The sequence below is a fragment of the Portunus trituberculatus genome, chromosome 39, assembly GCF_017591435.1.
Source record: "Portunus trituberculatus isolate SZX2019 chromosome 39, ASM1759143v1, whole genome shotgun sequence".
Lineage (NCBI taxonomy): Eukaryota > Metazoa > Arthropoda > Malacostraca > Decapoda > Portunidae > Portunus > Portunus trituberculatus.
The window spans coordinates 17241315-17259751 of record NC_059293.1 but is presented as its reverse complement, the minus strand read 5'-3'; the positions used below and the strand labels follow the sequence as shown (position 1 = coordinate 17259751).

The following is an 18437-nucleotide window of genomic DNA, read 5'->3' as shown; positions in this document are numbered from 1 at the left end:
GGTCTATCCTGTCCCGTCCCATTTCCTCTCCTCTCCTATTTGTATCTTTTGCATAATTACATCGCTTACCAGAGCAAGCTCTCCCCTCAATGTCTTTTCATTAGTGTGGTATTCTGAGGATGTGTACTTACTTATGGTAGAGTTGTATGTTACTAATTGGCTTTTGTGGTGCTCTGTATATCATGAATTCACGTATATCATGTAACTGTGCCAGTAAATAGTCTTACCATCTCCATCATATCATCCTAATTGTTTTGTGTCTTATTGTGAGTCTGGGAGTGGTTACTAAGGATAGTCCATGTGTTGGAATAATAGCAAACACTGTGTAAAACGGCTTCAGTATAATGAGAGAATCTTGCTGTACAGAGCTGTTTCAACAGAGGATGGTGACTAAATATATGATGTCACAAATGATCCTGCATACAAAATAATGAAGAATAGTTTGGTAATAATAAATTTCTTCTAGCCACTGAAATACATAACTTCGAGCTTTTTTCAGCTTGAATTCAGCTTTGAAATAGGAAAATATAAAGTTGACACAACAGCTACCAAAAAGATTATCAATGTTTATAGCTTTTCAAATCAAATTTTCTGCAATAATTTATTTGTACTCAGGTATGCTAGCCACTTCATTAATAATTATATACTTGGGGTGGCATTATTTACCTGCATGTACTTATTCTGTTTTACTTTGTTTTGAGTTAAGCGATTCTTCTGTTTTCTTGAATTCTTCCTCTACTAGATTGTCTGCTGCATCTTTAACTTCCACTACCTCAATAACCTGAAAGAAAGAAATGAATATACTTTAAGCAATCTACGTAGATGATTATAACAAAGGTGATGATAATGATAAGAGAATTATAGAGATATCTTACTGATAATCATATACTTGTCTTAAATGGTCTGTTAATAGTTAATAATGATCCAAGAACTTCATGAGGAGAATCTCTACAGAGTTCTAGAACACTGTCCCCATGACCTTCCAGGATTACCTAATAATCTTGAATTTTTGTAGCATCAAGAATGTTTGATAGTGAAATAAGACCCAGCATTGTTCCACAGTACTGTCCTCAACTCATTAATCAACTATAGTATTCCAAGTCATTGTTACTAGAATATTTTTTCTATGGACTAACCTCAGGTATATAAAACTGTAGCATATTTTGAACACCATTCTTCAAAGTGATAACTGAAGAAGGACAGTTTGTGCAGGAACCCATCATCTGAAAACAGAGAGATGTCAGTTACTGTGGTGATGGAATGTTTACAACAATGAACTGATAGAATGATTACAACAATAAATAATGTCTTAACTATTATTAGGTACAGTTTGTTGTTAGGTACTGAATAGTTAATGTCTTAACTATTATTAGGTACTGGATAGTTTGGATGCTTAAGTTAGTCAGATCTCTTTCAATACACACATAATTTCAATTAGCACAAAATAAGGCAATATACTACAAAAACATATACATATGTACTTGAAATATACATACAACTATTGTCACTGAATTTTCAGAATAGATTATCTCAAAGATTCCGACAAAACAATACCATTACCTTAAGGTAGACGATTCCATCATTAAATCCTCTGAATAGAATATCACCACCATCTTCCTGCACAGTAGGTCGAATACGGGTGTCTAAGAGTTCCTTGATCATGGCTACAGCATCATCATCTTCACCCTCACAGGTGGCTGAAAAATCACAAATTTCTCAATTGTACTTACAAAATCAAACCATAATAGATATTGTATTAGAACAATTTGACTTTTCCTTAACCAGAAAGAATTCATGAGTTTATCTATACAAAATAAGCATGCATTTTTGTTTACTAGTTTGCTTATTTGTAAAGCTTTCACTTTGGACATTCTGGAAAATTAATTATATATGCAGGCTAGCAGATTTTGTCTGCTACATCTGGATTTAATTATTAACTTTTTGTTGTTACCTTAAAAATTAGTGTGAGCAGAAAGTCACAGAGTTGACATTACTTCTTTTTGTGTGAAGTAGTTGAGGATGATAATTACCTTCCCAGAAAAGCAAGATCTGATACTTTTGGAACATTTACTGCCAACCTATTACAATGTCTGGAAGGTAGGCAACAGTGTGTGTCACCTTAGTCAGCTGTTTAGGAGAGAGAGAGAGAGAGAGAGAGAGAGAGAGAGAGAGAGAGAGAGAGAGAGAGAGAGAGAGAGAGAGAGAGAGAGAGAGAGAGAGAGAGAGCTCTCCTCAATCATTTAGCGCAAAAAAAGAAATTACTTCGGCTTCATGACATCAAGACTTTCTGCACGTAGTGAAATTTTTAAGGTAACAACAAAGGCTTAATAATTCAATCCAACATACCATGTTCATTGTCTCCTTGGTGGTCTGCATGGATTACTGGTAGACCAGAAGCAAAGAAGTCCATAATTACAGCAAACGCTTCAGGTTTGATAGTTCTCCATTCTGCTTCTTCTTCTTCCTGAAATTCATCATGAGTCAATAATCAAAATATATTTACAATAAAAAGAATGAGAGGATAAAAGATGTTGAATAACATTGCACTATCTACTGTAGTTAACAATATACATTTTAAGATTGCATCATTCACACATCTATTTTTCTATTCACTGCAGAATAAATCATTACAAATTACAAATCCCAACACAATAAAGAAAAGAATGAAAGCCTCAGTGAAACTAAAAGGTCTTAAAAGACAAACTGGATCTAATGATGTAGCTTGGGAAGCTATGAATATTACCAACTCTAACACGTACAACCATGATATCTAACTTTAACTTGAAGGGAACATAAAGTTGCATGTTAGAATTATTATTTCAAATTTATCATGCACTTATTAGTACAATATAACAGAATAGCAAACTTCCAACTGACTTAAAACATTAGTTAATATTGCAACTGTATTTAAGTACCACGATTGTCATTTGACCATAAAGAAATTACTTACCTTTGTAATAGTGATAAATTCAGTTGTCAAGAACACTCCTCTAACTCCTTCAATCCGGAATAGCAACTTAGCTAAAGGAGATTTCTGAGCTGCATTTAGATTAGGAAAGTCAACAGTCCCAGTTTCAAGTATCTGAAGAGAAAAAAGAAAACCGTAAGGGAATAAAATATACTTACCCTTGAATTATCATACTTACCATGCTCTGTTAATCTTGTTAACTACATCCCTCCCCTCCACCTGTAACCTTGCTATAAAAGAATTCTTATATTCTCTCAATTCTATTCTATCTACCCTTTCCTTCTTCATGACTTGAACCCTTTCAAGAAGGAATTACTAAAAGAGAAAGAACTCACCTGAACACCTGGTATAAACTTCAGGGAATTAGGGTTGGGTGTATCTTGAACCTTTATGAACATGTGACGCACATGGGACATCAGAAAATTATTTTTGGAAGACAGCAAAGACTTCTTTGAAAAGCTCTGCTTCTCTGCTGCGTAACTACCATAGTAACCATGATATGTTCTACCACAACCAGATGCACATCTGAAAAGACACAGAATGAGTAAATCCTCCTCTCTTTCATATAAAAAAATCTAATATATATATATATATATATATATATATATATATATATATATATATATATATATATATATATATATATGTGTGTGTGTGTGTGTGTGTGTGTGTGTGTGTGTGTGTGTGTGTGTGTATGTGTTTGTGTATATACAGTAAACTACAAATAAGTCAGAGCAGTTGCAGGGGAGGGGTCAATTAAAGTTATTAAAAAATCCAAGTTACCTGAAGGAATTTTTATCACATTTTGTACACCTGTTACCACTAACAGTTCTTTACTTGAAAATTTTAATTATATGAGCCATATCTGACCATATTTCAACTTTCCAAATCCAAAAAACCACACTTTCCTACAGGTCCTCAAATTTATTGGAAGTTAAAAGTGAAAAACATTAGTAAATAGACCATCATGCCTCATGTTAATATTTACCAGCTTTTCTTTAGATTATGTGAAACTTGTTCTACTTTGCTTTCTGCCACGGAAGGTGGTGGCGTAGTGGATAAGGTGGTGAGGGTGGGATCGGGCAGATGTCCACGCGTAGGATTGAATCCCACCACATACCACTTTGAAGCTATGCCATTTGTCGAGTGGTTTAAAGTTACCTACATGTCACCATGATACCCAGGTTCTAGGTGGTTACAAAAAAGATACGCTTGGGTGATGATATGGGCCCTAATATGGGTAACACTATAAATAAAATTGCCTGTGCCACTAATGGGTGGAAGTTGAACAGCACTTCCCACATATACCCTTCAAGTATGCCTACAGGTGCTATAGGCCATAACATGAAAAAAAAAAAAACTAGCTGCCATTAAAGGCTACAGCACCACAGCCTGCCTTCAAATGCCCAACAAGAACAAAAAACGGGCAATAAAATAAAAATTCACATGGCCTTCTTATCACAAGAATAAATACTGGATAACTTGTACAACAGCTTACCTAAATGTGAGATGGCGAAGCTGATGCAGCCGTCGAGCAGTAGCACACCATGAGGCCATGTTCTTTTATTTCCTTTGAGGACGAGAAATTCCAATATGATTGCCCTGATATGATCTTGGAATCACAGAGTAACACTTGTCCTGTGTCACTGTTTAGGGGCAGTGATGATCCTGTTTGAAGGATGAAAGGCCAAATCAATTGTTGTTAGGGTTGTGAAGATCTGGTGATCCTTGAGCCCTGGGGAGGTCCTCTGAGGATATCACTGAAGTGACAGCTGGTCAGTCTTCTTCAGAAAGGTACAGGTGAGGCAGAGGACAACAGGCTATCGTGAAGGGTGGACACCTAAGGCCGCCAGGAGGGTGGTCAGGTCAAGTGATATCTGAGAGTGGAAACCAGGGTAGTATAGCAGGAAGTGCTGGACGGGTGTAGGTAAACAGTCCTACATCAGAGATAGAATAGGGGACTGACGCAAGTAGTGGAGGTGAAGAGCGAGTGTTGTCATTTCAGTTGGAAAGCAGGAAGTATTACCTTAACATCGACACTTACCTATGAGGTGGTGTGGTCCTGTGTGATGCAGATATCTAAGACACGGGACTGTTACGAATCCAAGGCAGCAGGGAAGAGTTCGTTCGGTACTGACTCATGAAGGTGAAGCGCATTACATCACCGAGCGTGTTATTCAATGTCGAGCCGTAGACATGTGAAATGAGGCGTTAGCGGTGGAGAGGGGGAGAGGCAGTGCTATGTTTACCTGTCCTGACTCCTGATGCGAACACCCTTGTGAAACCTGCCATTAAGTTACGATCCCCTGACAGTTATGCTTACTGTCGAACATTTATGAAAACAATGTATTCATAAGTAACTCAAACATTTGGTAGGGGTTACTACTGCAATGTTACAATAAGAAACCAAACAGTCCCTTAACAGAGACTGGCCCGACGTTAGTTGCCGCCGCGCCGCGCTGGTACGGAGTTGTTGTCATAATGTCTGAGGATTCAAATTCTGCTATTTTGGATCCTATAGTAAGTATATAAGCTAGTTTATGAAGTTCATGGGATGTAGGGTTGACAAGTAAAATGCTGGATCGTTAGCGGGAATCCTATGAGGAAGTATAAAGAGTGTGGTGAGTGTTATTGCTGTTTGGTTTGGGGTTCCCGCACTTGTGGAAATGTAAACACAGATCATATGTCATCCCTTGAAAATATCTGGGAGTACACTGTCATCATTAAAATTGGTCGTGTTGTCACCTCTGGCGCTACGTATGGTAATGCTCCAGTATATCTACGGCGCCTTATTTTTTTTTTACTGCTATCTTCCAGACCTTCACAAAACCCATTGTAAACATAATATGATAATGTCAAGTGGCGGAACATTGTCACCAAACCTTTACCCCAAACAAGCTTGGGGACAAAGTTTCCCAATTTATGAAGTTGTGACATATTAGGTTAAGGTCAATTCATAGTCAAACCCATCCAGCGATTTTCTCATATTGTTTATGTGTTTCTGTTGAGACATGTAGTGAATTGATTGATATTCTACATAATTTCTGTCATAAATAGATGGATAATTTTCAAGTTAGACTTTTTCAACTTATGCCTACCTCTCATCCTTGATTTTTAGGTATCTTTTTTTTTAACATTTAATTGATGTCACCATCATCAAAGGTATAATTTTTTTTTTTATTTTCAGAGATTTTATTAATGTGATTTTGTTGATTTCCAACCTCTTCTGGAACATGTTACTTGATTTAATGCTCCCCACCCCAAAAAACACAGTTCAAGTTGTCCATCTATCCTATGCTGCATTGCCTCACTACCTCAGCCTCAATCCCCCAGCCCTCAACCCTCAGCCCCCATATCTAAGTTAAAATTCTCAGACATATATTTTGTACTTTTTTCTCTTCAGTACTAATTGTAGGATGTTATTTGTTCCTTTACCACAAGTTTTGTATTTGATAACTTTGTTTGTTGCAGTTTTCTATGAATACTGACTGTAATTTCTTCCACAGTCTAATGTGACGGAAGGATGTCGGCTCCCAGTTCTCATGTCCAATGGCGAGGATTGGCGTAAGTCAGGACACTCAAGTAGGGCGACTATATATATTTTTTTTGTTCGTTTATTTACTAATGATATAAAAAGTTTTACTTAAAATTCTAGTCTAACATGAGCTCTTGAAAAATAAAATTTTTTATAAGTAACACATTGCAAATATCTGAGCTCTTTTATTGAATATTAAAAATTTTATTATGTACCATAGTTGCTGGTGTTTAAGACCCTGCTTTTCAAGGAGAGTATCCCTAAAATTTAAGCGTGCATCATGTGCTTGTAATGAAATAGTTTTCTAAAAAAGAACTTAAAATGTGTATATTTCTTATGCACAAGCAAATATGGTACTGATTTATCCTCATTTATAGTTACTTTTATATGTGTCATCTTCTCAGTAAAATGATATGTGTGTGTGTGTATGTATGTATGTAAGTATATAGGTCAACTATAACTAATCTGGTATCATAGGGACTTGTAGGGTGCTAGATTACAAAGAAGTTAGGTTAGAATACACTCAATATCCCCTGTAAATCAGTACCACTTGGTTAGTAAGTGGGGCTGTACCGATAACACTTTTGTCATCGATACGGCAACTGTTTCTTTGTCATAAACCATCAAAGAGCCAATGTTGCATAATTCACACAAGCTTTACTAAGATTGTTTTTTTTTATTTATTTATTTTTTTTATATATAGTTTAACCTTATCTTTTATAGACCATGTACAGTGTTTGTGCTGCTTTACACATTGAGAGTCATTGCTAAGGCTGAAACTAGCAGGTTTGATAAAAAGTGGAAAAAAACAAATGACTTTCTTGTGTTGTATTGGAGGATGCCTGCTGATGATGCAGCAAGTACTGTAGCACCAATAGAAGCAGCAGCAGGTTGGTGTGATAGCCTGGGAAATTATGCTATTTGAAATTAGTGCAACATTAGTAGATTAGTGATGGAAGTGGGTTAATGATTGCCATATTAGTATTGGTTGACCTGTGTACCTATATATATATATATATATATATATATATATATATATATATATATATATATATATATATATATATATATATATATATATATATACACACACACACTTATACAGTGGAATCTTGATTATTGAACACCTTCCTTTTCAAACAGTTGATTTTTATCAGAATTTTGATCTTATAATTGCTTCAGTTGTCATACTATAATTTGGTTCCACTGTATATATGCACACACACATATATATTAAAAGGAATGCTCAAAATCAAATATATTAAAAAGGAAGTTGTAAAGATTTTATATATGTAATCCAAATTCTTTTATTGCAAATGTAAATGTAAAACAAGTTAATTAGGAAATTACTTTTGCATGAGACTCACTCAACATTCCATTACAGAGACAATGTGCCCATTATTGAAATTTAGCAAGTGCACATATTGAAAATGAAAGTAATTCGTATCTGACCATGTACAATGTTAATTTTCAGTAATTTGCAGCAGGTAGCTGACTTGAAATGGTATATTATTACTTCACCCGGTCACTCAAAACATGATCAATCTTGTGTGGTAGGCAGGTGTTTTGTTCCTGGCTTTCTTTCCATGACATGTGGTCCTACACACTAAGTACTCCTTGTCTACAAATTTAGTAATGTAGCCAAGGACAAGTTACAGACACATGCATAAGTTATTGAGCTACAAAAGCTGTTCATCAGAGGAAGTGAACCATAAATTCATCCATTGCTTGAGCTTAGTGGGCGTAGGGTTGTTCAGTAGTTATGAGTACATCAAGGTGAAAGATGTAGGTGTTTTAGCTTCCTTTTATTATTATCATTATTTATTTTTCGTTGAATTTCATGTCTTGCTTTATGTGATTCAATTATCCTTGCATTGTTTAGTGTATTAGTGGTACATTAATAAATATAAAGACTCAGTGGATAGGATTACATTTCTCAGCAAGACCATAAACAAACATCTGTCCACCACACAAGTTTTTAAGATTAGCCGCACAGTAAGCAGCAACTAAGTGTAAGAAATATCACCTCATCATTTTATGATAATTTAAGTACCTATGATATCAGAATATCTTACATGGGATAGAATTAATTTCATTATTGAATTATTCCTTACATTGGTGCACCAAGTTCTGCAGCATCTTGATACATGAATGTATTTTACAATGGTCCTTGAATATTCATGCAAGAATATGACAGAACTGTTATGAGTTCTCTCTGAAAGATTTGAAGTACACTTAATGTTAACATTATGATACAATTTTGTCATTGATTCATACAAAGATACTGAGTGATTGATTCATACAAAGATACTGAGTTTGGTTACTACATCCATCTCATTTACTCTGTTAAGCCTTAAAGCTGACCATTTCACTTTATCTTACAAAATGTTTGAGAATTCTTCTGGATATATGAGGGGAAGAAAATCACATTTTGTGAAGTTTCAGATGAGTATCTATCTTAATTTTCTTAACAAACCTGGAATGAATTATCTTTTTTCTATGGGATCAGAGTTATAGATCTTGCAAATCAAGCTCCAGAACCATTTGAGTCTGCAACTTGGTGCACCACTACTTAACTCAGTGTCAGAGACTGAGTGCCACCTGAGAGCATGTGCACATGGTGACACTTGATAAGTGATGTTTTTATTTTTTTATTGATTTGCCATACATATTTCCATTTTGTTTTAAGTTGTGCAAGAAATGGATCAATTTCTATCCAGATTCTTACTTTATTCATCAGATAGTGGAATATATGCAATTATATATAGTAATCTGTTATATGTCATCATTAATTCTTTTCTCTGGAAAGGAAACCAGTGAGAGATGCTTATTTTAACATTGTGTTTTACTTTAAACAAACTTGAAGGTTAGAAAAAAACAAATACAGTAATTGCAGATATTCACTGTGTCCTCCCTTTCAGTTTCCTTTTTACCAAATGCTGAATACCATTGCTTTGGATGTCTGTTTGTTAGCCTTTATTCGTAATTGTCATTTTGCCATTATTGACTTTCAAATCCTCTCTTTAAAGTGCATTGCAAAAGTTTAGTGATCATAATGCTGGTAGCTGAAGAATTCAAAACTCCTGGAAGTTGACTTGTATTGAAGATAATTTTCATTACTTTTTATCAGTAGATGAGAAGGATTTTCAGCTTAATTTGTATTCCTCGGGAGTTCAGGAGAATGAGATCAGGAATGGATTTTATTATTATTATTATTATTTATAGTTTTTTTTTCCACAACCATTCCTTTGCAGAGATTTTGTAAGCATATGTCAGATATATAGTTATTAGTTAGAGATGAACTTTCATCACCACCATGTGTATTATTTGAACATAACACTGATATAAAAAAGTAACTTGTGCATTTTTAATGCCTGATCAGTGCAGAAAGAGAAGTCACTGCATATAGGAGAACACTGGGACAAGATTGACTGCAGTTCCAAGTTTGTTTGGAGGCTGTTTTCAATAATGCTGCTTGGCACTCTCCAACATTTATTTTTTTTTTATATATTTTTTTTTTTACTTCACCACTATTGAATGCAAAGTGTCTTATAATAGTTTCTATTTACAGCACTGGCAGAAGTCATCAGTATAAAGGATTTAGAAAACAAGAGGCTCTTTTATGTTCATTACATTGACTGTAAGTTTTCCTAACAATAAGTAGTTGTGGATGAATGTAAGTGGCATGTGTGTGTGTGTGTGTGTGTGTGTGTGTGTGTGTGTGTGTGTGTGTGTGTGTGTGTGTGTGTGTGCATGCTTGCATGACTTTCCTTCTTTTCAATTTGTCACTTCATGGTAATGAAGTACTTAACTGATCTTCCACCTGCTCTTTTATATTTCCTTAGTTCTTTTTCAGTTCAGGAAAAGTCAAATTATCTGGACGTAAGCTTTACATTAAATTTTCCTGGTTGGAATTCTGATTTCATTGTTTAAATGTGATAGTACTATTATTTAGAATATGATGATGATTGCTGCATTCTAAGGTGGGTAAGGATATCAGGGGGAGATGGCAGTCCTTTAGTTCAGTGAAGAAAAGGTAAAGGGTTCTGGGGTTGTAGATGGAGTGTGAATAGTAGTGAGGCTGGTTATGTTTTTAGTAGATCCAGTTTGCATGTGTGTGTGTCGCTTGGTTGTGTATATTTTTTGATGGACCTGTGGAATTAACCTTTATTTATTAACATTAATTTGTTTAATGAATTATTCAGATAATAAAAGGCTAGATGAATGGGTTGAAGAAGATCGGCTGGACTTGCGGAAGATCCAGTATCCGCGGCGAGACCTGGCGTCGTCCACTACTGGTCTGAACACCCCTAAGAAAACTTTGACCGGAGCCACAAATTCTCGACCCTCCTCACCAGGTCTCACCACACCAGTGAGTGAGATATTGTCATCTAGCATGTTTATTTGTGTTTTAGATATGTGTATAAATGTAATGTTCTTTTTTGCATTTGCATTTGGCATTTTTGAAAATGCTAATATATATACCATTCACTTTTTGTGTTCAACATTTAATATTCTCTTTAAATTATAACTGCATGATAGTGTGAAATTTGATGTTTTTTTATGTTGTTGTTTGTAATCTTTTAAAAATACTAAAGAGATCAATTCTCTGTTGTGGCTCAGGACCCAATCACTGGCCCTTCTGTGTTAGCTGCCCTGCAGCAAAAACAACAGAAGATCAAAAAAAGGAAGTTGGATCCAAATGAGGTAAGATAAGTATTGATTTATCAGAACAGTTCCTTTTCAGCATTAGTTTGCACTCACCAACTACTTATGAAAGAGAAAGTTAAAGATTGCCTTAGATTAACCCTTTCCGACACCAGTGTTTCATAAGTTTTCTTTCCAGTACCCCTTCTGTTGGAAGGCTTCTGTGGCCTTTCTGTGTGCCTTGCAAAACTTTGATTTAGAAGCAGTTTTCTTTCCATTGAGACTCACCATATTGACAAAAACGAGTATTTATATGATGATTACATAAAATATTCTTTAAAATATAATTTCACGAACTTTTTCCCTAAAAGATAAATACAAAACAACAAATATCAAACCTTATAGCTCAGAACTTTTTCCAGAAGCATTCTGCATGCTACACAGAACTAAACTATCTTTTTATGAGCTTTACAGTGGTACTGTTGTTATTTTGATATGTCAATTAAATGTCATGAAAATTAAGAAAAATTTAAATCAGCATTCACCTTGGAGAGAGAGAGACACTGTTGCATTATCAGCTGCCACAATCAGAACTCTCTCTCTCTCTCTCTCTCTCTCTCTCTCTCTCTCTCTCTCTCTCTCTCTCTCTCTCTCTCTCTCTCTCTCTCTCTCTCTCTCTCTCTCTCTCTCTCTCTCTCTCTCTCTCTCTCTCTTTCTCTGAATATAGTTATTTTTAGTCTTCATGAACTTCATCGACAACACTTTCTACCATACATGTTCATTGCAATTTATGATAATTGAAGGAATAATCCAGGCTCTTTGGGCTGAAAGACTGTGTCAGTAGGGACATCTGATCAAAATCACAAATATGTAAATCTTTGAATACACAAGGGAACAATAATGGAAGAAAGAAGGGAGATGGTAAACAATTGACATGCTTTAAATGTTTGGTATTGGAGGCTGAATGAGCAGTGAGGGAGTGTTTGGATAAAGAGAAATAGAGATTCTTTTGACGTGAGGAATGCTTCCACAGGAAACTAAACATCAGAGAGAAATTAATACATGACATTAAATCTGAGCACAGATTACCACTTTTGTGATTTAATTTTTACTCTCAACATGCCTTACCACACTGCCTTGTGTATTTTTATTTATGGAACATGCATTATCTTGTATATTTGTTTGAACTTGCATCTTTGTATTCATGTGGGTCCTGCTTTTTACAAGGGTTGCATCTTCCTAGAAGTTTATAGAAAGTCAGTATATAAAAAGCAAGGCATTTTCACCAGAACTGGACTCTAGATTCTGCCAGAACTTCCCCATTCTTTGTGTGGTGGAGAATTTTGTGGCACTTTTATCCCACAGTGAAAGAAGTAGTTGTGTAATAACATACGGTGAGTTATCTAGCACTGAGACATTGCCTACCTTTGTCTGTCTATACTGATGTGTGTCCCTTGGAATTCCTTGGTGAATGTTACCATAGGAAAAATTTCCACTTGTTTTTTTTTTTCCATAAACTTTATTGATACTCTTATGTTTCCATTCTTACCTTCTCTCAAACACGTACCATTACATCAGCACTTATTAATTTAGAACTTAGGTCATTAGACTGTTTTCATATTTTTCATTAAAGAAATAATGGTTATTATTATATTACGTATTATAATAGATGCATACCAAGCAGTCTTTTTTTTTTTTTTTTTTTATTTATTTATTTATTTATTTATTTTTTTTATAGTTCTGTGATTAACATATTATTTGATACCACAAGCTCCTGAGACTAGGCTTATAGAGTATGCACTTGATTTAACTTTGTGTACCATGCCCTTCCCTGTATCTCCTGAGTTGGGATACATGGAACCTTCAGGTTACAGTGGTCTCAACTTGCTCCATTTTGTAGTTTTTTACATTCCCTTTGTAGATTTTTTTTCATTTGTTTTTAATGATTTATCTTTTAATTGAAAGACAGATATCAATCATCCATCTCTCACCTTTCAATAACCACTTCTGCATCATGTCTTTCACATTCACCTTCACCTTTCCATCATTGCAATTTACTAACTCCTTAATAGACAATATATATGACCTAGTTTTAAAATAAGTTTATTTGTATCTAATGTGACTCCCACTTGACAGGAGGATGATGGTCGCAGAGCATCTATTGGCTCCCTTGGAGGATCCATCGGAAGTTCTATTGGAAGCTTGGGAGAAATTGAGATTGCCCCACTCACTCCCCTCACTCCACTGACTCCACTCACTCCACAGCAGAATGTTCCTCGCCAGACAGGTTCTCTAGCCACTCACTCTGATGACCATGCCATCACCCGCATCAAGAACATGAAGATGATAGAACTCGGAAAATACAGAATAAAACCTTGGTACTTTTCTCCTTATCCACAGGTATGTTTTCGAAACAAACTTTTTCTTATATAATGGGCAGAGTGATTAAAGAGGAAGGCAGATGTAGATATCGTAAGACTACTGTATATGTGACATTACTTCAGGGAGCTAAGCTTTTTTATGACCATTCTTTCTTCAACAGGAAATAACAAGTTTGGATTGCATATATATATGTGAATTCTGTCTGAAATACCGCAAGAGTAGAAAATGTCTTGAGAGACACCTGGTAAGTACAACTTTGATGTGTAATTGAAGATGAATCATGATGTGTGAGTGAAATTTGTTCCTTGAAAGTTCCTTGAAAGTTAGATATACTAATGGTGTACAGTAAACCCTCGATAGAATGGATCTCAAAATACTGGATATCAGATATAACGGACAAAAAATCTGACGGTACAAACCCTCGCAATAATGGATTTTCATCCATTATAGTGAGGGCATTGTCTCATAACATGTTGTCGCAGGAACTCTATGTGGCGTGCCGCGGGAGCAGGGCAGCAGCAGGTATAAATATTGGACAAACTTCAGGATATAACTTATCTGTCTGGTATTTCCATCGGATATAAAGGATTCCTGATTATAACAGATATAACAACAGACCCCTGTCCCCATATCATACATTATATCGAGGGTTTACTGTACGATAATTCTCAGTGGAGTGAATAGCTATAAAGAAAGTTAAGAAATGGTAATTAATTATGTTACTTTATGAACTTGTTGTCTTTCAGCACAAATGTCCCTTCAAACATCCTCCTGGAAATGAGATCTATCGTAAAGGATCAGTTTCCTTTTTCGAGTTGGATGGTCGCAAAAACAAGCTCTATGCCCAGAATCTTTGTTTGCTGGCTAAGTTGTTCCTTGACCACAAGACACTGTATTATGATACTGATCCCTTTCTGTTCTATGTCATGACTGAGTGTGACATGAGGGGCTACCATATTGTCGGCTACTTCTCTAAGGTAAGATGTGCTTCATCCTTGAGAATTGCTGATGCATATTTTTGCTCTGCTTGTGCCATAATTTCTGGGAGCCTATTGTACACATATTCCATAGACTAAGTATTTTTTAATTCTTAGATAATCCCTTATTTTTCTTCATGTATTTTTTCCTCTACCTTTATAATATAAATTCATCCTTCAGTGCTATAAGATTTATTCATTGGAGATGGATTTCTAAGCAAAAGTACAACAAACAGCTGAGAACTCAGAAGTGCTTTGTCAGTTGAAAATATTATACTATGTCTAGCAGATAAGATTTGGCAACTTTTTATAAAGTATACATCACTCATGGCTGATTCTAGGCTTTAAAGAGGAGGCTGCATAAAGGTTTAGTTGGTACTCAGTGATTGTATAGGATGAGAGATGGAATATGGGAACAGAATAGAACTTTGAATGTATGAAGATGGGACATATAAGGAACAAGTGTGTAGCAACATGTTTTGGAAACTTTGGATAAAGAAAAACTTTAAACCTTGAGCATAATTGAAAATGTATGCTGGAGATGATGTAACCATTGTCTAAGGAATACGATCAGCAGTGCATGACTTAAGCAATTCAGTTGAATAGTTGCTACATCTTTAGGTGATAAATTAGAGATATGTCCATTCCTTTCTTCATCATTAAAACTTATTTTTTACAGGAGAAGGAATCTTCAGAAGACTACAATGTTGCATGCATCTTGACGCTTCCTCCTTATCAGCGGAAAGGTTATGGCAAGCTGCTGATTGAATTTAGTAAGTCTTGAATAAGTTTTGTCTAAATGAATTGTGGGTTTATCTTGCAAATTCAAATTTTGCTGATTACTTACTTTGAATAAATATATTTGATTTTTTAAAGTACCATTAGAGCTTCAATAAAAAAATAAGCCTTATGAACCAGTATTTATCTGTTCATGATAACCAAATCATACAGGTTATGAACTGTCAAAGTTTGAAGGGAAGACAGGATCCCCTGAGAAGCCATTGAGTGACCTGGGGCTGCTTTCTTATCGCTCATATTGGAAACAGACTATATTGGAAATTCTGATAGCCCTGAAGCCTCAAGAGGGTCAAGAGAAGCCTCAACTAACCATCAAGTAAGTATGTCCGTTTAAAATCAGTCTCTCTCTCTCTCTCTCTCTCTCTCTCTCTCTCTCTCTCTCTCTCTCTCTCTCTCTCTCTCTCTCTCTCTCTCTCTCTCTCTCTCTCTCTCTCTCTCTCTCTCTCTCTCTCTCTCTCTCTCTCTTTTTTTTTTTTCTCTTTATACAATAATACAGTAAATACAAGAGCAAGTTACATCATTACATTACATCTCTCTCTCTCTCTCTCTCTCTCTCTCTCTCTCTCTCTCTCTCTCTCTCTCTCTCTCTCTCTCTCTCTCTCTCTCTCTCTCTCTCTCTCTCTCTCTCTCTCTCTCTCTCTCTCTCTCTCTCTCTCTCTCTCTCTCTCTCTCTCTCTCTCTCTCTCTCTCTCTCTCTCTCTCTCTCTCTCTCTCTCTCTCTCTCTCTCTCTCTCTCTCTCTCTCACTGTTTTGCATTAAACTCATCCATGTCATAAATTTGAATGTGACTCAGAAGCAAAGGAAAGCCAGTGGGTGGCATAAATCAAGAATATTCTAATGATTGAGCAGATGAGATACTGAGATGGGATTGTAATTGTTTCTTCATGGATCACAACTAAGTTCATATGCTGTTGACTGTAAGGATCTAGAATACTTGTGTACTTTACATTGATTTTCCTTTCCCACAGTGAAATATGTGAGCAAACTAGTATAAAGAAAGAGGATGTGATATCTACACTCACAAATTTGGAGCTGATTAATTATTACCGTGGTCAGTACATCCTCACACTCAATAAGGAGCTAGTGGACAGTCATAGGAAGATCATGGAGAAGAGAAAAGTGAGGATAGACTCAAAGTATCTACACTGGACTCCTAAGGACTGGGCCAAGAGAGGGAAGTGGTAGTGGGTGAGTTGTGTCAATGCACTCTCAATGTGATAAACCCATGAAGACCATTTGTCTTTTGGCAGGTAATCTGCATGTGATATGTAATTCTAAGATTGTAGAAATTTCTATAGCAATAAAAGTAATCATGAAAGCTTATGACTATACTAATTTGCCCTGCAAAAAGATGGATCATGCGAGAACCATAAGGGCATGTGTAACTTATCATTAGTTTATTTCATCATTCTCCACATACTGTTGAACCTCGATAACTTGGACCCTGGTAACTCAGATTTCGTGATAAGTCGGACTCTTCTGATCGACCCAGAGACTAAAGTCCGAGTTGAACTATTCGCCAGTTTTTTTTTTTTTTTTTTTCCAGTATTAAATTTTCTATTCACATTATAAAATATCTAATTTCAACTAAAAATTGCATTTTAGTTGTAGTTTAAAGTGATACCAAACAAAAGTGAATCAGAGTTTATACCGATTTTGTGAAATTTTTTGTTGTAAAAAAACGCTTCGAAATATTCGTTCGTAATGATTTTTCATGATTTCGTCTTTGTTTTGGTATTAATATTCCTCTGATCGACATCAAATTTTCACACATGATTGTGTATACGATAGTGACTTCCTGGAACATGGTAAGATGATAACGAGTCAGATCTCCACTTCTCTAGGTAATATTATTCACTTATTTGTGAGAGTTGGGAAGGCGCCGTCAGCAGTGTCACAGCAATCTCCTGTTTTCCAACTGAACAGGACAGTCTCTGAGTCGTTATTAGTGTGTTGAAATGAGATAATGATGCAGTGAAGTATGTATTTATTACTTGTCTGGTCCAGCTTTATACAGTACCTCTGTCTTAGCATAATCTTTTGTAATAGTGTTATTCTAGGAGTTATGTGATGTATAGTGGTAATGATGAAGGTAGTGAGCTAAAACAGTGTTTGAAAAGATATCACAGTCTTATAATTTAGAGAGATGGTGGAGAAGGGTGGCAGTGATCAAGCGTCTTGGAGGGGGAGATAACATTCGGGATGGAGGGGAGAGGGAAGGCAAGGAGGATTCAAGGTCCAGGTGTCTCCCAGTGATATGTTTATTTGTTATTTTCGTGTTGTCTTCTCTTTTTTGAAGTTTCTGATTCTAATCCTCATCAATTTATGCCTATAAGGAAGTTATTTCTGACGCCTGGCTATACTGTGTAGGGCGTGAGTCAGGCTATGACGCAATCTCACAAGACATTTAAAAATGGCTTCCTGGTGGGAAGGGTTTTAATTATCAATAAGTAAACTACACCATCTGGTGATTTAAGGTCTGAAGTTTTCCCAAAATTTTAAATACCACAAAATTAAATAGATAAATCCTACACGAAGAATTAGTTTTTTTTATTTATTTATTTATTTATTTATTTATTTTTTTTATGTGTGGATGGGGGGATTCGTATAAGTTAGACATTTGTGTTTGTCGGACCAACCTCTCCCTTTATTAGTCCAAGTTACCTAGGGTCAACAATAAATTAGAAATCATATTAATCTGTTAATAGAACCATCAAACTACCCTTAAAAACCTGTGTGACTGAAACAAGAGTCTTGAAAATATGTGTTATGTGGCCACTATTTTTCAAAGTCTACAGAAATGATGAAATTTATCCATAAAAGTGATTTTGTTATTGATAAGGTAGAAATCATATTAATTTATCAATGGAACCATGAAATTACCCTTAAAAGACTGTTACTGAAACAAGTAGTAGAAAAACAACTTATGAAACCACTAGTTTTCAGTCCACAGTTGTGAAGAACTTTGTTCGTAAGATTTTTTTTTTTTTTTTTTTTACTTTTGATGAAGTAGATATCAATGTAATCTTTCAATAGAATCATGAAACCTCCCTAAAAAAAAAAGTTTTTAAAATATAGTTTATATTGCCTCAATTTTCAAAGTACAGAGATATAAGGAGCTTAAATATAC

General features: G+C 35.4%; 2 protein-coding genes across 4 annotated transcripts; one reads left to right on the top strand and one right to left on the bottom strand.

Moving 5' to 3' along the window:
* Positions 1 to 326: 326 nt before the first annotated feature.
* Positions 327 to 5204, bottom strand: LOC123515423 (NFU1 iron-sulfur cluster scaffold homolog, mitochondrial-like). Of its 2 annotated transcripts, none has more exons than XM_045273972.1 (8): positions 5013 to 5204; positions 4467 to 4845; positions 3304 to 3493; positions 2951 to 3082; positions 2347 to 2464; positions 1561 to 1697; positions 1137 to 1223; positions 327 to 781 (listed from the first exon to the last, which is right to left on the bottom strand). In XM_045273972.1, exons 2-8 carry the CDS (start codon positions 4523 to 4525, stop codon positions 677 to 679), a joined length of 828 nt encoding a protein of 275 aa, XP_045129907.1. In that variant the 5' UTR covers positions 4526 to 4845; positions 5013 to 5204; the 3' UTR covers positions 327 to 676. The 2 variants fall into 2 exon arrangements, with proteins under 2 accessions (XP_045129907.1, XP_045129908.1); XM_045273973.1 differs by having other exon boundaries at positions 4467 to 4636.
* Positions 5205 to 5371: 167 nt separating this feature from the next.
* LOC123515422 (histone acetyltransferase Tip60-like) lies at positions 5372 to 16625 on the top strand. Of its 2 annotated transcripts, none has more exons than XM_045273971.1 (11): positions 5372 to 5488; positions 6475 to 6532; positions 10075 to 10143; positions 10709 to 10875; positions 11127 to 11210; positions 13287 to 13550; positions 13693 to 13776; positions 14279 to 14509; positions 15189 to 15282; positions 15461 to 15623; positions 16276 to 16625. In XM_045273971.1, exons 1-11 carry the CDS (start codon positions 5450 to 5452, stop codon positions 16490 to 16492), a joined length of 1470 nt encoding a protein of 489 aa, XP_045129906.1. In that variant the 5' UTR covers positions 5372 to 5449; the 3' UTR covers positions 16493 to 16625. The 2 variants fall into 2 exon arrangements, with proteins under 2 accessions (XP_045129906.1, XP_045129905.1); XM_045273970.1 differs by having other exon boundaries at positions 6475 to 6550.
* The last annotated feature ends 1812 nt before the right edge of the window (positions 16626 to 18437 follow it).